At 40.4% G+C, this 22,347-nt stretch overlaps 1 protein-coding gene across 5 annotated transcripts in view; it reads left to right on the top strand.

Annotated features, from left to right (window-relative positions):
- The window catches only part of LRRC8B (leucine rich repeat containing 8 VRAC subunit B), a 66,758-nt gene extending 44,781 nt beyond the window's left edge, over positions 1-21,977 (top strand). For 3 of the 5 annotated variants that reach the window (XM_061121431.1, XM_061121433.1, XM_061121432.1), the window contains exons 3-5: positions 5,171-5,276; positions 7,801-9,969; positions 18,038-21,977. In XM_061121431.1, coding sequence (XP_060977414.1) covers positions 7,828-9,969; positions 18,038-18,310 — 2,415 coding nt within the window. In that variant the 5' untranslated portion in view covers positions 5,171-5,276; positions 7,801-7,827 and the 3' untranslated portion in view covers positions 18,311-21,977. The remainder of the gene's footprint in view (positions 1-5,170; positions 5,277-7,800; positions 9,970-18,037) is intronic. The other 2 variants (XM_061121435.1, XM_061121434.1) reach the window with 2 other exon arrangements.
- The last annotated feature ends 370 nt before the right edge of the window (positions 21,978-22,347 follow it).

The following is a 22,347-nucleotide window of genomic DNA, read 5'->3' as shown; positions in this document are numbered from 1 at the left end:
CAAGACTGACACAGTAACATGGAATATAGAAAATGAACCTAATCGATTTGTATATCTAGCTTGGATTTTCCTTCAGAATATTGGAAGTACTAATTGACTTCTTAAAAACACTTAGGACTAAAGTAAGAGAGAGATTAATTATAGAAGAAACAGTTCAGATTTTAAGTAGACTTTTAGAGGACTTATTTCCACTTCAGAATTTTCTGGGGTCACGAATAAAACTGTTCTTTATTCCTAGCTTCTCTTCCAGGCAAAAGGTACTCAGAGATGAGATCCATCTTTACTGCTAGTGCAGTAAAATTTGATCTTAAGGTAGGAATAAAGGCCAGGGCACAGGTATAGGGCCCTGTACTAAGACTTCAGAAAGATTTAAGGCAGTGCCTCTTCTCAGCTAGATAGAAAGGCTTCTAAGAATCTTAAGGGTGTTGTCCCATAGTATTCCAAACATGATTTAGATGACAAGATCCTGGACTTTAAGCCTGAACTTGATGCCATAGTGGAATAAAACTTTGGGCAGAGGGCAGGACTTGGGAGAGGGTGAGGCTTTCATGTGAGAGGAATGTAAATCATTTGTGGGTAGAGAGTAGACTGATGTCTGCACATTCTTTGCCATTCTTCCACTGAGAGGAGGCATTTATTCCCGAATAAATCTGGGCTGGTACATGACTCCTTTGGCCAATAGCATATGCTGGGCATGACACCGTGATTTGAGAGCTGTGCCATAAAAGAACTGCAGTTTTCACCTCTCTGTTTGGAATGCACCATCATAGAACCTAGGCACCAGGCTGTGTGAGGACGCTCGAACACCCACAAGAAGTCTCACATGAAGTTCCAGTCAGCACCGAGTACCAGCCTGATGAATAAGGACATTTTGGACCTTCCAGCCATCTCTGTGCCAGCCAACTCCAGGAAGTGAAAGAACCACCCACAGAATCACAAGAAATAAACTTATTTTTAAGCCACTAAGGTTTGGAATGTACAGACTAACTAGCCAAAATCCTTCCCAACTATATGCTTCCGAGATCTTGCTTCTCCAAGGAGAGGCTTAATCCCTTAGATACATCCTGCCTAACATGTGAACATAATACTCTTCTGCCTTATGCATTTTTGTACATTCAGTTATTTATTGTACAAATACTTACTGTACACCATGTGCTAGAAACTGTGGAAGATCCTATAATGCCATAGGATCAGAATCAGAATTCTTTTGATCCTGCCTTCTCCATGGTCCTCTCTTCGGATATTTGATGTTGCTAAGTGGTGTTGAACTTTCATTTACAGACTATTTTATTCACTGCTTCTTTTCAAATATATTGCAAAGGTTTTCAGTATTATTTCTGGCCCACATGATTGAAATAACCTTTCAGCTGCCCCCCTACCCCTCCATCTTAAATCCATCCTGCAAATCTCTGTAGCTCAGTGACTCATTGGTCCCCCTTCTCACCTGAAGGGTCCTGTGGTTGATGGTAGCTGTTAGTTTGTAGTCTTTGGGGAGGGGGAGCACTCTAGACATCTGAAACTTCCAGGAAGACTTAAAAGACGGGCAATTTCCCCAGCTTTTTTGTTGCCAGTCTATCTTGTGAGCTCTCTCCCCTGACCTCACTTCCACCAACTTTAAGAGTGGCATCTGGTTTTAAGTTTCTTATAAAAGTGCTCCAGGTAGTTCTAATGTGAAACCAAAGTTGAGAACCACTGTCTTAGATTTGTGATTCTCAAAAAGTAGTCTTGCACCAGTAGCATCAACATTACTTAGGAATTTGTTAAAAATACACATTCTTGGGGCCTACTGCAGACCTAATGAATCAGAAACTCTGAGAGTGGGGTTTATCACATGATTTCACAAGCTCTCCAGTGATTTATGAGCATTAGTGTTAGAGAAACACTTTACTAGATGAATCCTATAGTTCCCTTGTAGATCACAAAACTAGTAACTGGCTAGTGATTCTTCAAGTGCTTGAGGAATGCTAAATAATTGTCATCAGACCTTTGAAGAGTGGTTCAGAGGATTATTTAGTATAAAACAAAGGAGCAAATGAGTCCTGGACACTAATGCCTTATTTCCCAGAGTGAATTTAAATTTCAGCTAAAATATGTTAGACCCAAGAAATATCTTGATGAGAAGAGTAGGACTAAGTATTTTGAAAGACTATAAAGTGATTTTTTAAGTCAATTATCAGTGAGAGTAGTGTACAGAAACCCCATTTTGATTTGTTTGGCTATGTCCCTGCCTGGAGCCAGAGACAGATATCTTTGAAGTAGCGTCCAGTTCTCAGCATAGAATGACTCTAAATACCATCTGATCATCATTTGTTTATTTTTTCACTGGTTATTTTGGAAATGCTTTCAAAGTAAAATTAGGACTAGTGGGAAGTAAAGACCGTCTAACTTGAATGTTGTTGTTCCAGTCTTAGAGACTTCGGGGTGAGATTGTCAAGTGAATTCATGTGCTTTGAAAAGCTTTTATGATTTTTTAATGAGGTTTAAAAGCTAAAGGAATGGGATTAAGACCATAAAATCCTTTACTTTTAACATTGTTTCTTTGAACTGATTTAGTGCTTTTGTATATTAGAAATAGAGATCTGATTTGGATTGAATCCTCATTGTTTGCAAAATATGGTCTGGAAAAAATTTCCTGGACACACAAACAGTATTCAACTTTGTAACGACAAAGGACAGCTATGTTCTAACTCTCCAGTTAAGCACTTCAATTAGAAAAATTAGCATCATTTAATATATGGGAATGCTTGAGACTTCATACAGCATTAAATGCATATGCTATATATTTATATAAAGTCTTAAATAGTTCAGTGGAATATGTTTAGTAGAAAAAGTTTAGCTGAGAAAGCAGATTATATAGTATGTAACTGGAGACATTGCAGAAAGCTGTGCATTTATAGCCTGGTCTTTCCAAAGATTAAAATGGAACCCACTTATAGTGCAGATGTTGGGGTAAGTTGATGTTTTAGTCCTTTCAGGCTGCTATACAGCAAACTACCGCAACAAAGTTTCATTTATTTCTCAAAGTTTCTGGAGGCTGGAAAGTCTAAGATCAGCAGACTCAGTGTCTGATGAGAGCTCACTTCCTAGTTGGTAGATGGCCACGTTCCTTCTGTTTCCTCACAAAGTGGAGAGGGCAAGAGAGCTCTCTGGGGACCCTAAATAAGGGCACCAATCCCATTCACTAAAGCACCATCCTTGTGACCTATCTCACAAGGTTCCACCTCCTAATCCTGTCATGTTGGGGCATTAGGATTTCAAAATACATATTTTTCAGGGATACAAATATTCAGTCCATTGTAGTTAGGGAAAAGAGTTAAATATTCAACTATTTTCTTAGCTTTTGAAAGAACTGAGATTGGCATAGTTAACTGGATTGAGTGGCCTAGACAATGTGGTCTGGTGTGGATGAGCCTTGAGATTTTATCCTGAGGACCTAGGTTCTAGTTGTAACTATTTCTTGCTGTTCTTGTCACCTTGGACAAGATAATACCTTTGGGCCTGCTTTATTTTCCATGTTTATAAAATGTAACAAATCATACTTATTATAATGGTTTGTCGTAGGTATAAAACTAATGTAAGTGAAAGTGCTTTGACAGTAAGAAAACCGATATTAGATTATTAATAATAGATATTTATTTGTTCTCTTATTGATGAGGAACTTATCCAAGGAAGTCTAAATTAGGTGATTAGAGGAAAAGTTTATAATTCTTAAAAAGATGAACAGGAAAAATGATTTACAAATAATTTAGAATAAATGTCACAAATTTGTAGTGAATTGTGGTCCTCTAACAGGTTAGTTATAGTAATCTCTCATTCTGGTTATTTTAAAACCATTACTGTAGTTGGAAGTTTGTGATTCTGTTTTTTTCTTCTTATGTCTAAAGTAGAAAATATATTTGCAGTCTTTAGGGAAACTGTGTTGTATAGTAAGTATTGTGATGGCTGGGCAGCATTTTAGAATTATGCAATAAATTCTCTCCTGGCACATTACAGCTGCAATGCAGTGGAACAACATGTAAAATGTTTCACACACCAAATGTCTTTATCGTGCTTACTACACATAAATGCACTTGTCTATTATATGTTGTCAGACTTTTAAAAATGAATTGTGAATAAGAAACTCATACTCCAGTGGTGCTAAGTATGAGTTAATACACGGTTGGGTTGTCACACACTGTGCTTTTGGCCTGAAAAATAATTTGATCCTGGGTAGTAGTTATAAAGAAGCTTTTACACATGGATTGGTAAATCCAAAGTAAATTTCAGACATGCTAACTTTTTGATCTTTGAAAATGACAAGGTTACAAGAGTATTGCTAAAAGTACCTTAAGTATAATTTGGGGTCAGTACTCTGAGCTGGATTTCGAGTACTTAATAAACCAAAAAAAGGATTGTATATTCCAGGCAAATATATAAGCCTTCTCAGCAACTTTTCAGAGGATACATAGGCACTCAAAAATACTATTTTCACACCCAACTAAAAAAAATTTTGTATGTTTTTAAATGTTCTCACATTTCAAATGAATCAGTATATGTGTAATTTAAATTATTGAAAATGATTGAAATAGATGCTAAGAATGGCTTTTATTAACTTACTATGTACAAAGCAAAAACCTATTAATGTAAAGGATAGCTACGTTTAATAATATGATTTCAGAGAATTTCAGTCTTATTTCTGAGCTGTGTAAGTTATTAACTTGTAACTATATTTAATGAATTAGTAGTCTGAATTTTAAGAGCACTGAGCCTTCTTTGGATAGATGTGTGATAAAGTGCAGAAATTATATGATTTGACAGGCCATCTGATGAATGCAAATAAGACCAACTGAATGAGCAAAATTAGAGTATGTAGACTGCCTGGAAAAAGCTAAGTGTTCACCCAAATGTTGTAGCTATGGCACTTTAAAATATGTTATTAATAACATGTAAATTTCTGTAGAAACATCTCTATAAATTAAGGAAGGTCAGAGGCCGTATGTGATCTGGTCTGTGGATGGGGTCTTATAATATAAGTAGCTTTGCCAGAGTGTCCTCCAGTGTGAAAAGTAAACTGATCTATGAAAATCCACTTGCCATGTCTTATGATGGAGAGGGTCTCTAAAGACAGTATCTCCAATTTTGTTTGTTTGAATGATCACAGCTATTTCAAGATATTTATACTTTCTCTTAGAATGAAGACAATCACAGAGATGGTGTGTCTAAGAAATTTCAAAAGGTGTAGACCTCCTGATTGAAGTACAGTCAATTTACTGGATTCATTTTTTTCTTTCATTTTAGTAAGTATAAACATTTAAAGTATATTGTTTTGGCCAATGTTGACTTGTATTCTTTGTTGAATCAGTGTTTGCTCTCTGTCAGATACCCTTATTGTTAAAGCTGTTTGTGTTTATGTTATTCTATAGTTTATTGTGTAGCTTTAATGAATTTAACTCTGAGGATCTTTGAGAGGACAAATAAAGCTGTAGACTTTGAGCTGGCAGAGCCCTTAGAGATGATCTCTTTCACTTTCTTTATCCATTATAAGAAATTCCTTCACAACATCCTTGACAGATGGTCATCTTATTTAGCTCAGTCCTGGTAGGGAGAAGGGCCTAAACTATTTCACAGAACTATTTCTGTGGATGTCCCGGTACAAATTAAATCAAAATACCACTTTCTAAAATGTGCACCCTCTTAGTTCTGCCTCTAGAAGAAATCCACTTATTCTTTAATCCAAGAGGTAGTCCTTCAAAAAGGTAAAGATGAATTCTTAGATTCCCCTAGTCATCTTTTATCTCAGCTGAATATCATCAATTTCCTGTGTTCCTCCAAGGGAAATGGTTCGTAGACAAGTAGCTCCTGATTATTTCAGTGTCCAATTAGTCTTTAACCTGTGACTCAATGTTGGGTTCCAGGTGTGATCTCACCAGGCAGGCACAGAAGGACCATTGCCCCTTTATCTGGGTTCATGAATTAATATGGCCACAGATTACAGTCATATTATAGCTATATGGAGCATAAATATAGCTATATGTTGCATAAAAGCTATGATACAGTTAGCTTAAAACATGCACTCATGTCAACTAAAATCCTTAGGTATTTTTCCCATGTTCACCCAGCAGTGTCTTCTGCCGTCCTTCTCTCCCATCGTACTTACAGTATTTTGGGGTCCAAGTCCAGACTTTCTATCTGTTGCCTATGATCCTCTTATTTTGGGTTTTTGTCATGTCTTGACACAGTTATAATTAACTGCAGTGGAGTGAGGCAGAAAGGGAGGAGTTGAGAGTTAGATCTTTCTAACCCTCCACTAAACCAGAGTAAAGGAGGGAAGCCCTGGAGAGTTATTTAATCAAGTCATGGGTCCTAAGAGGAAGTTGAATCCGTATAGTATGATGTTACCTAGAAAGGATGCAGGTGGAAACTCGTGCTGCAGGCCAGTAGTTAAAATCAGAGATCCTGGGATGCCCTAGCAAGGGGGAGAGCATGAAGGTATAGGGCTCAGAGTCAGATGGCCCGTTAAATGTTAAAGCTGACCAGCAAAAGAAAAGACACTTATCATAGGTACCAGAGCCTCTGTAATGGGATTTTAGGGTTCAAGGCAGGATACGTATCAAGTCCCTCAGAGGAGGACTGATGAGAGCAGAGAAGTTTTTCTTGGTGATGCTACCAGGATTAGGGTATCTAGAGAGAGAAACTCAGGCCCAGGGTTAGACGGTAAGACTTTACTCTAAAAAGTGCAAGAGAAGTCCTTGGATGAAGGTTGTAGCTGGACCACTAGCAAGGATGACCATACTCACGTGATTCTTTTTAACCAGTATTGTTATTAGATCCACATATTTCCTTTTATCTGTCTTTACTCTGTGCCATCATATAGGTGGTCTGGATTTTACCAGTTAACAATTTTTAAACAATTGGTTTATGTAAGGCTGAACACCATGTAAGTCATTTCTGTAAGGAGCAGTGTCTGAATACTTTTCAATATGAAAATGAAAAATCCACCTTGTTGTTTCTGAAGGCAAAAATAATAATAGCATATGCCCTTAATCATTTGTACTATTAGTACTTGCCGTCAAAACACTAAATACAAGAGAGTCCCCATAGTAGGGTGTTGTAACTAGGGCTTTCTTCCCCATCCATTTTTTTAAGCCATTACCGTTATGTGTCAGCTTTTAAGTATTCTAAGTTGGATATGAATTTAAGTTACAGAGTTAGAGCTTGAGGGAAAAGGAGATAATATATTAAATCATAATTTTTCTGAACATAGATAGGATTGGTAGATCCTGCTAATCCTAAGGGATAATTTTATAAAGTAGTGCTCGCTCAAAGGAAGTTCCTGTAGTGGTTGAAACACAGCTCCTAGGCCGTAACTGATGCTCCAGGCTTGGAAATGAGATGTGAAATAGAGCTTATTCAGACCATTTAGAAGGTACAACATATGGTTGTTAGAAATCAGTAGCATAGGAACAGAATTTCCTAATGTTGATTGAAGAAAATTCAGCTTCTGGTTTTTAATAGATTAGCATGAAGTGGAGATGCAGGAGGAAGCTAGATAGTTGCTTCATGTCCTACCCCAGATACCTTTGCAGAGATCCAGTCTAGCAGTCACCAAATAGTCTCTCATCTGTGGGACTTTATAGTTCTCAGTTGGCATAGCCTAAGGTTTTGAATGAAGCCAGGGGACTTTGATACTTTTTCATCATCACCCCTGCCTGCCTGGTTTTGCCCCTGAGCTAAATCCTACTTGGATATGTACAAACATTAGAGTTTAAGCTTACTTGGGGTACTTGCTTCAGCAGTTTTTCTTTTATTTTCCTCTTCCAGTTTCTGTCCTCCTACAAAGGGAAAGCCATGATTACACTAACAGAGCTAAAATGTCTCGCAGACGCCCAGTCCTGTTATCACATCCTGAAGCCATGGTGGGACGTCTTTTGGTATTACATCACCCTGATCATGCTGCTGGTGGCCGTGCTGGCCGGAGCCCTCCAGCTCACACAGAGCAGGGTTCTGTGCTGTCTCCCCTGTAAGGTGGAATTTGACAATCACTGCGCCGTGCCTTGGGACATCCTGAAAGCCAGCGTGAACGCATCCTCCGGTGCCGGGATGCCACTTCCGCTGCCCCTCAGAATCCAGAACGACCTCCACCGACAGCAGTACTCCTACATTGACGCCGTCTGTTACGAGAAGCAGCTCCACTGGTTCGCCAAGTTCTTCCCCTACTTGGTGCTCTTGCACACCCTCATCTTTGCAGCCTGCAGCAACTTCTGGCTTCACTACCCCAGCACCAGTTCCAGGCTCGAGCACTTTGTGGCCATCCTGCACAAGTGCTTCGATTCTCCCTGGACCACCCGCGCCCTGTCAGAGACGGTGGCCGAGCAGTCAGTGAGGCCCCTGACCCTCTCCAAGTCCAAGGTTCTGCTCTCCTCCTCGGGGTGCTCAGCCGGCGACGTGGATGCCAACAAGCAGTCACTGCCCTACCCACAGCCTGGCTTAGAGTCAGCTGGCATAGAAAGCCCGACCTCTAGCGTCCTGGACAAGAAGGAGGGCGAACAGGCCAAAGCCATCTTTGAAAAAGTGAAAAGGTTCCGCCTGCACGTGGAGCAGAAGGACATCATCTACAGAGTGTACCTGAAGCAGATCATAGTCAAAGTCATTTTGTTTGTCCTCATCATAACTTACGTTCCGTATTTTTTAACCTACATCACTCTGGAAATTGACTGTTCAGTGGACGTGCAGGCTTTTACTGGATACAAGCGCTACCAGTGTGTGTACTCCTTGGCAGAAATATTCAAGGTCCTGGCTTCGTTTTACGTCATCTTGGTTATACTTTATGGTCTCACCTCGTCTTACAGCTTGTGGTGGATGCTTCGGAGCTCTCTGAAGCAATATTCCTTTGAGGCCCTGAGAGAAAAAAGCAACTACAGCGACATCCCAGATGTCAAGAACGACTTCGCCTTTATCCTCCATCTGGCTGATCAGTACGACCCGCTTTACTCCAAACGCTTCTCCATATTCCTGTCAGAGGTCAGTGAGAACAAGCTGAAACAGATCAACCTCAACAATGAATGGACGGTCGAGAAACTAAAAAGCAAGCTTGTGAAAAATGCCCAGGACAAGGTAGAACTGCACCTTTTCATGCTAAACGGTCTTCCCGACAATGTCTTCGAGCTGACAGAAATCGAAGTGCTAAGCCTGGAGCTGATCCCCGAGGTCAAGCTCCCCTCGGCGATCTCGCAGCTGGTCAGCCTCAAGGAGCTCCACGTGTACCACTCGTCCCTGGTGGTCGACCACCCCGCCCTGGCCTTTCTAGAGGAGAATTTAAAAATTCTTCGCCTGAAATTCACTGAAATGGGGAAAATCCCACGCTGGGTGTTTCACCTGAAGAATCTCAAGGAGCTCTACCTGTCGGGCTGTGTGCTGCCTGAGCAGGTGAGCACCATGCAACTAGAGGGCTTTCAGGACCTGAAAAGCCTGAGGACCCTCTACTTGAAGAGCAGCCTCTCCCGGATCCCGCAAGTCATCACGGACCTCCTGCCTTCGCTGCAGAAGTTGTCCCTCGATAACGAGGGGAGCAAGCTGGTTGTATTGAACAACCTGAAAAAAATGGTCAACCTGAAAAGCCTGGAGCTGATCAGCTGTGACCTGGAACGTATTCCACACTCCATTTTCAGTCTGAACAATTTGCATGAGTTAGACCTCAGAGAAAATAACCTTAAAACTGTCGAAGAGATCATTAGCTTTCAGCACCTCCAGAATCTTTCCTGCTTAAAGTTGTGGCACAATAACATTGCTTATATTCCAGCCCAGATCGGGGCGTTGTCTAATCTAGAGCAGCTCTCTTTGGACCATAATAACATTGAGAACCTGCCCCTGCAGCTTTTCCTATGCACCAAACTACATTATTTGGATCTAAGCTATAACCACCTGACCTTCATTCCGGAAGAAATCCAGTATCTGAGTAATTTGCAGTACTTTGCTGTGACCAATAACAACGTAAGTAAATCCATTCTTCCCCTTTTTTGGCCAGTCATTTGAGCATCTACTGTTGCAGTGTGTGATGTCACTAAAAATGGACTTTAAGTCATGCTAAGCATCTTGAGCTTGGCCTGACTACCACTTACTAGACATGTGACTGTGGACGAATTATCAAAACCCTGAGAGTCAGTTTTTAATGTAATTTACAAGTTGTCATGGAGATTTTACGAAAAAAAAATATATAAGCATTTGGCACAGTTTCTGGCATGTAGTAGGTACTCAAATATTCTCTTTATCCTCTTTCCCTGTTTTTTAACATAAATATAACAATAGTTATGGCAGAGCTTAGTTTCATTTCAGAAAAGGCTTAAGTACAATATTTAGAAAGTTTCATAAAATTTTTCAGCTTTCCAAGTCTGACATAGGAGAACTTCTTGTAGAAAATTCTGGGATTGTGAATTATTCATAAGTTCTTTCTGTGATGCGGTAAGAAACACTTGAAATCTCCATGCACGTCTAGAAAGACGATTCAAAATGAAAGGCCTGGTTCTGTAATGCAGCACTAGGGCTTCTTAGAAGCTTTTTCCAGCATCCATGCTTTAAAAATGAACCATAATTTGCAACAGTAAAACCAAATTAAGGAGAACTTAACTTAGCTGAAGCAAGAAAAAACAGAATAAATGAGTAGTTTCCTAGGTTAAAATGTGAAGAAGGAGAAAAAGACAAAAATCATGTTGGCTGAAAGGGCAAGAGACTGATGGTAATATCCATATGGAAAGAAGAAAAAACCTGTCAGAAATCAGGTCTGCCAAAAGATGAAATTGCCTATCTAGTTAAAGTGGGAACTACTTTCTTCTACCCCACCCAAAAATGTATTATCCCCTAGACTTTTTTATTTATTTATTTTTAATTGAAAGATAATTGCTTTACAATATTAATTTGATTTCTGCCATACATCAACATGAATTAGCCATAGATGTACTCCTAGACTTTTTATAGTTTATATTTCATGCTAAATATATCTGTGAGCATGGAGTTGGCCAATAAACATATTGATCACCAGACAGTGTTTTAAGAAACCATAGATTGTTGGAAAAATACCAGAGTTGGGGAAAGAATAGAATTTATTGCTGACTTAAAACTCTGTGGCTTCACTATATGTAGAAGGATAGAACCCATTATAAGATTATGAGGTTTTAAAACTCCTTTAAAAGTTAGCAGTGTACCTTAGAATTACCTGGAGGGCTTATTGAGACACAGATTTCTTGGCTGCACTCCCAGGGTTTTTCATTCAGTAAGTAGGTCTGGTGTAGGATCCAGAAGTTTATAGCACTAAAAATCTCAGGTGAAGCTGGTGCTGCTGGTCTAATGACCATACTTTGAAAACTACAGGTCTAGAGATTTAGCATTAGTGTTGCTTAATTCGGAGAAGGCAATGGCACCCCACTCCAGTACTCTTGCCTGGAAAATCCCATGGATGGAGGATCCTGGTAGGCTGCGGTCCATGGGGTCGCTAAGAGTCGGACACAACTGGGCGACTTCACTTTCACTTTTCACTTTCACACATTGGAGAAGGAAATGGCAGCCCACTCCAGTGTTCTTGCCTGGAGAATCCCAGGGACGGGGGAGCCTGGTGGGCTGCCGTCTATGGGGTCGCACGGAGTCGGACACGACTGAAGTGACTTAGCAGCAGCAGCAGCAGTTGCTTAATGATGCAGTTGATTAATATTAGCATTTTGGTCACAGTTTTCCCATTGTTAAACCTGTACTAAAAAATATAAATAATTATTTTGAAAGGTATTGGTTTCACCAAGTTGTTGTCCAATTAAATCACTCCATGGAGTTTTGAAAGTCACAGCTGATTAAATTGTCATCTAACCATAATTATCTTAATCTATAAGCAAGTTAATGATCATCTCTAGTTTAATGTAATGAAACTGTGAGACTGTTGACACTAAGTTTATTGACCTCTTTTGTGGCTGAAAGGGAGACTAGGAGTTAGTATGAGACATATTTTGTCTTGAATAAGGAAAGGGTACTTGATACTCAAGCATATGAAAATTCTTATGCTTAAGATAATTTATGGCCCAAGAACGATGCTGTCTTTGGCCGTATTGTCTCAGAAGTCATAACCAGCAGTTGTGAGCATCCTCAGAACTGTTGTAATGACTGCAAATCTTGGACTGGGTGAGAAACACTCTTCTCAGAACTGTGAAGAGACTTACCTGCTAAAGTGAAGTCGCTCAGTCGTGTCCGACTCTTTGTAACCCCATGGACTGTAGCCTACCAGGCTCCTCCATCCGCGGGATTCTCCAGGCAAGAATACTGGAGTGGGTTGCCATTTCCTTCTCCAGGAGATCTTCCCAACCCAGGGATCGAACCTAGGTCTCCGGCGTTGGAGGCAGATGCTTTACCATCTGAGCCACCAGGGAAGCTCAAAAAATCACTCTTTTGATCCTGTGAAAGTGAAGTTGCTCAGTCGTGTCCGACTCTTTGCGACCCCATAGACTGTAGCCCACCAGGCTCCTCTGTCCATGGGATTTTCCAGGCAAGAATACTGGAGTGGGTTGCCATTTTCTTCTCCAGGAGATCTTCCCGACTCAGGGATTGAACCCGGGTCTCCCGCATTGTACGCAGACACTTTACCGTGTAAGCCACCAGGGAAGTCCTGTTTACCTGCTAAGGATGTGGTGAAATTGGAAGACAGCAGCCAGAGACGTGTAAGGTTCCTCTCTGGTGGGACAATGTAGCCTAGCGATAGGAAGCACTGGGAAGGGAAGGGAAAGAGAATCGTCCACACTATTTGTCTTCAAATGTTCGGAAGCCCTACTTAGGAAGAAAGCCTGTTGGGAGTTGCTGTTAGTGTTAGAGCTGACAAGCAAGAGGAGAGTTCTCATCTTTCCCAAGAAAGCTGTCCAGAGACTGAATGAATATCTGAGAGGGGAGACGTGATTTTCTTAATAAAACTGTCCTGATGTCAGTTGTCAGCCGCTTGGTGGGAACATTGGTAAAGGGAACCGAGGATTCATGTTTTATGTAGGAATTTAACTAACTTGACGGTTTCTTCTTGAAACCTAAAGGTTCTCATGACTCTGTAAGGTAGACCCAAATATTTATAAAACTTAGAAAATAAAGCATCAAACCTGCCGCATAAATATTTAGATATGCTTATACTCAGAAACGTGAGTTGATTCCTCTCTCTGGAGTGGAGGTTGGTAAGGATTGCAGAAAGAACACTTTTTTAAAGACTTGGGCATTGTGTCAGGTTCATAAGATGTAGGCAACAGATGCTAACTCTGGGGTTGAGCCGAAAAGACATTTATTGAAAAGATGTCATGTATCTCATTACTGAAAAGGCTACAAAATTGGGCTTGGGAAATAAGGACAAAGTTAGATAGCAAGAGAAAAGCAGCCAAAATCATAGTACAAAGGTAAAATTAAGAGGATACCCCGACACTGGCCATACCAGCCCTGAGCACCCGTGCTGCCCTGAAGACGATGCTGCTATTTCTGTGGCCCTTGCTCTCCCACAAAATCGGTTCTTCGTGGTTTCTGCTTTATGCCTTGAGCCCCACATCTAAGCAACTGATAGAGCTTGTGAATGCTCACGGGCTTCCCATGTGGCTCAGTGGTGAAGTATCCGCCTGCCAATGCAGAAGATGCAGGAGACGCTGATTTTATTCCTGAGTCAGGAAGATCCCTTAGAGAAGGAAATGGTAACCCACTCCAGTATTCTTGCCTGGAGAATCCCATGGACAGAGGAGACTGGCAGGCTACAGTCCATCGGGTAGCACAGTCAGACACGACTGAGCACATATACATGCTTGTGCTCGTGAATGCTCACACTAGAGCTGCAGGAGATCAGGGACCAGAAGAATCTGGTGGTGTCAGTCCTCTAGGGGGAAGTGGGCGCTGCTTCCCACCAAGAGCCCCATGAAGATAAGGTAGAGAATTCTCTAGACATTGAAGATGTTGGGCAGTCCCCAGATAACAGACATTCACTGAGCGGACACTCCAGACTTTACTCCACGGGATAGTGATAGGTCTTCTCACAAAAAACATGAAACAGTTTTTAGCATGTTTTTGCGGGCAGATTCCTCAGAACCTTTATCATATGAACATGCATTGTGCTTCTCCAAGAGGAGGATAGGGTGTGCAACATTTGGCACACGTATTTGAGCAAGGCCTTTTTTATGGTAACTCTTGAGAGGAGTTTTCTGAGAACACTGACTGGGGAAATGTGGAAGGATAGAGGTCATGCCCAGGTGTAGTAAGAGATGACAGTCTTTAGACGGAGGGTCAGAATGGAGACTGCCTTGAATTCTGCCAGTCTCGTTCAAGTTTGAGTCATTGGGTGGTAGCTAAGGTGAGGCTTGAGCCTGAGAGTGCTAGGTAACCTGAATTGGTGCCTCCGAGGAGGCGCTGGTTGTGGCATACTCAAGGGTTGGAAGAGGACAGTCAAGAAACAGAACCCCATGGGAAGTTTTAGTCAGTTATACTTTAGAAGTAGGAATATAGATTAAAAAGACTCATGTATGAAAGGAATACCATGGATCATTGGTCCTGAGGTCAGCAAATTACAGCCTCGGAGCCAAATCCACTCACAGCCTGACCTAAGAATGGTTTTTAAATTTTTAAGTGATTGGGGGAAGAAAATCAAATAATAATACTTCCTCATATTTGAAAATTATAGGAAATCCAAATTTTAGCATCCATAAATAAATTCCATTGTTCTCCCTAGTGGGCCTATATTACCAAAAAAATTATACTTGTTATTATTTTTCACTACATCACTTAGAAATATATGAAAAAATTTCCTTTTGTTATTATAATTACCTACATAGTATTTTCAATTTTGCCATTTGGCCTGCAGAACCTTCAATATATTTACTATCCTGCTCCCCCCCCTTTTTTTTTAAAGATTTTTTTTTATGTGGACCATTTTAAAGTCTTTATTGAATTTGTTACAATATGCTTCTACTTTTTGTTTTGGGTTTTTGAGATCTTAGTTCCCAAAGACATATGGGGTCTTTGCTCCCCTGTACCCCCTGCATTGAAAGGTGAAGTCTAAACCACTGGACCCCCAAGGGAGGTCCCTCTTGCTTCTTTTGAAACAGTCTTTGCCAGCCTCTGTTCTAATCCACTGCCCTCACTTTATTGATACTGAAACTGAAGCTCAGAGCAATTTGCCTGGGGTCCGAAGTTTCCCAGTGATGGATCTGGGCTGGAACCTCTGTTCAGCTCCTCCTCCAGTGCTCCTCCTGCAGCTCAGATTCATCAGTCCAAATGATGCGGCATGGGAAGCAGTGGTGTGTGTGGGTGACGGGGTAGGAAGAGGCAACCTCCAGCTCTCTCCAGTGCCAAAGTGTAGTTGGATTATGATGGTGTTGGATGTGACCAAGAAGCACAGGAAAGGAGGAGGATTTAATGGCTTTGCTCAAATCTTAAAAATGACTCCAATTTATACCTCGGTCTTCCAATTTCTCTATTTCTGCATTTAAATGCATTTTATTAACTCACAGACTTTTAGCCCAAAGGTGAATAGTGTAGAAATCCCCTCTAAAGATCATTTCTGTGGCAATGTTCCATGTTGGTTTTGACATTATCACTTAGATATGGAAATATTCAGCTTTGTTTCTTGAAATGATTGGACTTTACGGATTTAGGTTGGCCTATTCTGAAATAGCATGTGTCAATGGCCAGAAAAATAGGAAAGCTGACACAGAAGAATTCTGAAGTGAGGTCCCAGCCTCTGGGAAACAGTGAAATATCTAATTGTCAGCGTCAGCCATGAATATAGGAAGAGAACCATCCTTCCTTGGCTGTTCTGAGGGCTTCAGTACATTTGGCTGAGACGGACAGGTAGCGCTCAGGAAGCATGCATTGTCCAAGCCTTTCACTCACTTTCTCAACAGTGCCTACTGAGGGGCCAACCCCAGAGCTCACACTCCTTGCCTGCTGAAACCCCTCACCTGTACTGGGGGCCGAGAAGAAGCTAAAATCACAAATTCAGAGATTTGAAAGAAGATGAGTGAGACATGGTAGTGCTGATAGCCAGAGAGGAAAATGGCTTACGGTCTTCACCCAATAAAAAGTCAGTACAATTAAGATACCTGTTGGAGTCTGGAAACTTGACTGAAGAAGAAAGATTGGGGTTCTTTGATGCAGCCCTGGTTAAGGCACTCTTCTTCATAGCAGCCGTTGTAGACTAATGATCTCCATAATTGTTTAATACTTCTCTTCCCCAGTAGACCAGTGCTTCTCAAAGGAGGGCAGTTTTACCCTGCAGAAGACATTTGTCTGGAGACGTGTTTAGTTGTCACAGCTAGAGAGGGCAGTGGCACTGGCATCTAGCAGGTAGAGGTCAGGGATGCTGCTGAATGCACAGGGCACCCACACACAAAGAATTATCCCACCCCAAATGTCCGCAGTGCCAAGGTGGAGAGACCCTGCATGGGTCTTAAAGACCCATGTGTCTTACTCAGCATTTTATCCCCACACCTGGTGGGGAACCTGGCACAGAACAAGGCTCTCCAAAGGCATCCACTGAATACAAGTGAGACAAGTCTGCCCTCCTGTCAGCCTGTTTGCCTAAGTCATTCCTCTTGTGCCAGCAGGTACTCTCAACCTTGAGCACATTCATTGCACAGGACTGATCATTCCCTCTACTTGTACGTCACTGACCCTATTTATGAGCTGCAGATAATGTCTGATCAGAAGGAGGTTATGTTTTTTTCTCTCATTTCTCTGCCGTATCTATACTGAAATTGACATATCTATGGTTTTGTATCTGCATTCTTAAGGAATGAAATAAAAGGGTAGATATTTTCCTTTGCTTATACCACCTAGTATTTTGATGTAGAATGAGGAGTTACATTGCATGATAGTCTTAGAAGCAGTGATCATTAGATTTATTTTCAAGGATATCCAGTACTGAATGTATATGTGATAGAGGAGGGGGCAGATTCCAACATAATAAGCCTTTTTTTTTTTAATGCAGTCTGACCATCTTTTACACTGTATAGGGAATGTTTATCTTTTTAAAGAGATATTTCTGGAAGGCTCTGGAAGTTCCTGCAGGGAACTGGCTCAGTGGGGTTGTACTAGGTCATCAGAGGAGCAAGTTGAACTCTGGAGCACCCCATTCATCCCTCTTTTTAACAAGGCAACTTCTTGAACTAGGGAGCCTGCATTGGTTCATAGTTGCAGAGATGCCTGGTCCAGGCCTGTATAAATTTGTGAAGCATTAGAGGGTGGAGTATGTGCAGTCCAGCTTAGCCTGGAACAAACTTGCAGTTCAGTGGCAGAATGAGAGCTGAGCACATTGAGTATGCTATCTCTTTCTCTGGGTGTCTTTCCCCAATAAGCCCATTTCATATACACACTGTGGCTCCCTTAGAAACTCACATTCAGCCTTCCCACCAGATAGAGGGAGCAATTCAGTTGAGCAGTTCTAGGTGTTGACCTAATCACAGGCTATTTATCATATTCCAAATGATTTCTGTTTCATATGACTTAAAACTCTCAGGAGCAGGAAGAGAGTTTAATACTCATGAGCATGCATGTAGAGGAGAATGAAACGTACATGTTTATACGATCGCATCTTCTTGTCTGTGCTCCTGTCAGCTTTTTTTTTTTAAACCAGAAGGAAGTTTTCAGTCAATATTGTGAAACCCTAAGAAATAGCCTTGTGTCTGTTTTTGAGGGTATAGCTCATTACCTCACACAGTAAACTCTTTTTGAGGACTGTTGAGAATGATCTGCTTCTCCTGAGTTCCTGGTTTGTAAATGAGTATGTAACTGATAGGTTTCCTTTGAGAGTTGAGAATTGCATTGTTAGATCTAATCTGTTGCCCATCCATAAAGAGCAGGGGTTTCCAAGTTCTTGGCCTCAATCCTGACTCCAGAACGTCCTTATTTTTCCTGTAAGCTTCCCATCTACTTCAAATGTATCATCATTGTCATATGTACCTCTCTAAAATGTCTGGAAATGTTTGGGGGGAAAGTTAGGGGTATAAATAAATACTTGTAGTATAGTAGGCCCTCAAAAACCAGTTTTACTGGCTTCTTTTTTTTCCCTTTCCAGATTGAGATGCTTCCAGATGGGCTGTTTCAGTGCAAAAAGCTGCAGTGTTTACTTTTGGGCAAAAATAGCCTGATGAGCTTGTCACCTCAGGTGGGTGAGCTGTCGAACCTTACTCATCTGGAGCTCATGGGTAATTACCTGGAAACACTTCCTCCTGAACTGGAAGCGTGTCAGTCCCTGAAACGGAGCTGCCTGATTGTCGAGGAGAATTTGCTCAATACTCTTCCTCCCCCTGTAACAGAACGTTTGCAAACATGCCTAGATAAATGTTGACCTAAAGAGAGAAAAATTTTTAAAAGTACATTCCAGGGCTTTAAATGAGAACTAAAATTTCCTAAGTTATAAAGATGAACAATGGATAATTACGACTAACTATAACCAAATGTCTTATTATAATAAGGCAACTCAGTGTCTAAAACATGTAAAAAGTATTAACACTGAAACAAAGTTTTGTGAATAATTGATCTTTAACTTATAGAGATATAAGAAGTGTACACTTGGAGGGTAGAATGGGGCCATGAAATTATTGAATCTCTACGCTGCAGTTTTTATCTTTTGAAGATGAGATATTACTTACTTGCATACTTGTTTTAACTGACTTCCTGTTTTGATATTTATCACCTAGGCCATAAACTCATCAACATAAATCCCCTTGAGGTACACTCAGCACTGTCTTTGATTTATGTTCTTAAATACTTTAGGCAGGATGCATTGTGCTTGGCAGAGTTCCTCCTTGGCTTAATTTTTACTTCCTGCCCCAGCTTGTTTGAGTCTTCCTTCATCTGGTTTTCTCTTAACAACAGTGATGAACCCTGAGAAAGTGCCTGCCTGTGGCCTTTGCACAGAACAGGAGCAGGGTATTTAGGACAAGTCATCCTCGGGCCATCCTGAAATTTTAATGTATCCTCTGCAACTTCTTCTTGTATATCATTGGAGCCTTTTTTATTTACTACTAATTTTTATATCAAATGTGAAACATATAAATATTTTCTATTGTGTAATCTTGGATTCAAAATCTGTGAGAATAGTTTTTGTAAGGTACAGAGAACACATCCTTTTCTTTAAGAACTTACTATTAATATACTTGGTTTCGGCTGCTTACGAGTCTCACGTTTGTGTGCACTTGGCTCCAAAATGTTTTTGTAGTCTGCAGCTAATTATTTCTGGATAACAAAAGCCTTGTGTTTCGTGCCCTGAAATATTTGGGGGTTTCCTTCCAAGAGGATGGCCACATCATCTACCTCTCTCTTCCCTAGTTGCTGTGCTGTTGTACGGGTAACCATTCTTAATTACTTCAAAAACTGTGATGGAGGGGAGAGGTACAGATTTGGATCTTTAAAACTGATTTTCAAACACTGTAGAAATTAAGTAAAAGTTAAACAAAATACTTTCTTCTCCATCTGCATGATGTCTAGATAGGGTTATAATGTGAAACACTCAGCCTCTATTCATTGTTTATTGTGGGTTCTCAAAACTCACAAAGAAATAGATCTAATTAACTGAAATTCATCTCATGCCTTTGTCTGACTTTTCGGGAATACATTTTGCTCCTTTTTTTTAATAAAGAGTTTTGTGTTTGGCTTTTTATTATCATGCATATTGTGAAATGAATAAAGCCGACTGACTCATTTTGGGGAAATGTACATTTTCGATGTGTTTTTCTCTGTGTCTAGGCATTGTGATGCCATTTCAAACTATGAAATAATCTATGAACTGCACCTCGACAAAACTGGAAAACACTATGGGTAAAGAGCACTGTAAACATGGAATTGTGATGTCTGGTATGTTTTTTCCCTTGCCTTGTCCCTTCCAGAAGGATGAAAATGAGTTTTCAAATTATGGCCAAATGTAGCTTTCCTCACCTGCCACACACCTTTGAGCTGACATTCAGAGAAGAGAATTGTTCACGTCAAATAAAATTTGAGTCATAGCTATAAAAAAAAACATAAAACACCAAAAGCTGCCTAAAACACTGCTGTTTATTCTGAATGAGGAGGAACAATGTAAAAATGCAATCCTTACCAAAACTTGCCTTTAGTCAGAACACTCAAGCTCTCAGGGACCCAGGCATAACTGATGAAACTTTCTTCTAGGACTTCAGAAAACAGATTCTGACTCTATCTAGTTTGTTATTTTCAATCTTTTTAATGTGAGATCATTGTCATTTTAATGTTTTCCATCTGTGTTGCACAGTAGAATTGTTATGTGTACCGGTTCCAGTGTTGGATAGGATTATCTTGTGTTTGGAACATGAATATGACACATGGAAATATGTTCATTTGGGGTCATATAATTACTCATAATGTGTATGAAAAATCTGATCCCTTTTGATAAGGAAAAATTTTCAAAACAAATTTCAGATTTACTACCATTCCCCTGGGGCTTTCCAGGTGGCACAGTGGTAAAGAATCACCTGTCAATGCAGGAGCCGTGGGTTTGATCCCTGGGCTGGGGAGATGCCCTGGAGGAGGAGATGGCAACCCACTCCAGTATTCTTGCCTGGAGAATCCCATGGACAGAGGAGCCTAGCAGGCTACAGTCCATGGGGTCGCAAAAAGTCGGACATGACTGAGCAGCTGAGCACGTACACACCATTCCCCTGACAGTTTACAGCCCCTCCTGGCTGGTCACCAGGGTCTGTCCACCTGCAGAAGGCACTAGCTAAATCTTCCTTATCACCTGTCTACATTTCTGGAAGCAAATTACTATCATAATGAGTTTTGTAAGCTGCTTTCCAAACACAAGGATTTGGTTACTAGTGCAAACTCCTTTCTTGATGCATAATTTTTAAGTTAACATTTTTATTTCAATCCTACACACCAGTGTTTAGGTAGCTTTGGGAATGATGTAGCACAGATGCCATGAACTCTGAGACCACTACTCAACATTCAAAACTGTGGTGTTTGCCAACTTTAATGCAATACTAGAGCAGATCGTCATTTTGGAAGAGGATTATCAAAGAAGCAAATGAAGTTTATTTAATTATAATTTTGAGACTAGTTGACAACTTGCTTTCCAAGAATGTGTAGTGCATTTTCCAAAAAATAAATATGGATGTTATTCAGAACAAAGTTGACAGCTTATGCTAGCTTGGATGCATTTTATTTACCTACACACACACAGATACACAATGATGAGCCTGCAGGTGCATCCCTGTGTGTACAAAATGTAATTTATTCATTTTGGATATGTGTAATATTTTTCCAAATTTGCAAGTGGTTGTAGGTTAATGCTAAAATCTTAATTATTTTTTATTCCTTACTTGTAATCATGAGCGCTCTATTCTCTTAGCTATAATATTAAAGTGAAAAAAATGAAAGTGAAAGTCGCTCAGTCATGTCCGACTCTTTGCAGCCCCATGGACTATACAGTATATGGAATTCTCCAGGCCAGAAAACTGAAGCAGGTAGCCATTCCATTCTCTAAGGGATCTTCCCAACCCAGGGACCAAGCCCAGGTCTCCCAATTGCAGGCAGATTCTTTACCAGCAGAGCCACCAGGAAAGCCCAAGAATACTTATTAAAACCAAAGTCTCAGACTGGGTCAGCAACCTAGGTGGTTTTGAGCATTCCAGGTAAAGTGTAGTGAGTGTTCCCTCCCTAAAGTACATCAAGGTCCATCTGTGTGGCACACAGATAAGGTGTCTCCATTCTTCATCCTTCGTCTTCATTTTCTCCTGATATCACCATGTTTTACTGTCACTTAGCAAATGTTTGTGTTAAACAGGGTAAACAGAGATGCCAGTATCTCATCGTTGTGGCATAGCTCCAGTGTATGTGCTGTGGGGAGCTGCAGTGAGTTATCTGTATAAAATTATTGTTTGATAGTGGAAATATTTGTTTCTGTTCTTCGGGTGTCTCAGGATTTAAATTTTGTATGTTGAATTAAAATATTGCATAATATTGATGGGTTCAAAACCATTAAAATAATCAAACAATTATTCTGTGGGTTTAGTTTTATTTCCTTGTATTTTCAATCAAATACTCTTTCAATCTAAACTTTCTTGTAACGTTGTCCCATCCACATAAGCTATTTTGTTTTCCCTTTCTGCTCACCCACCTCCTTAAATTGATATAGTAACAAAATATATTTGTGCTAGAGAACTTGAAATAATACTGGAGCATGTATTTATTTGGGGGGAAGTCAAAGCCTATAATTATGCCTAATTGAATTGTTCTACTCACCCCATCCTTGCAGTGTTCAGAGCTGATCCAGTGATCCTTCATCCGTACCAATATAACTGAGACAATGAGAATATAACTGTAAATCCACTTTGTTTTCAGGAACTGTATATTGCATCAGAATCTGTG

The sequence above is a fragment of the Dama dama genome, chromosome 20 (genome assembly GCF_033118175.1).
Source record: "Dama dama isolate Ldn47 chromosome 20, ASM3311817v1, whole genome shotgun sequence".
NCBI classification, from domain to species: Eukaryota; Metazoa; Chordata; class Mammalia; order Artiodactyla; family Cervidae; genus Dama; species Dama dama.
The sequence above is the reverse complement of the archived record's forward strand: the minus strand, read 5'-3'. Positions and strand labels throughout refer to the sequence as shown.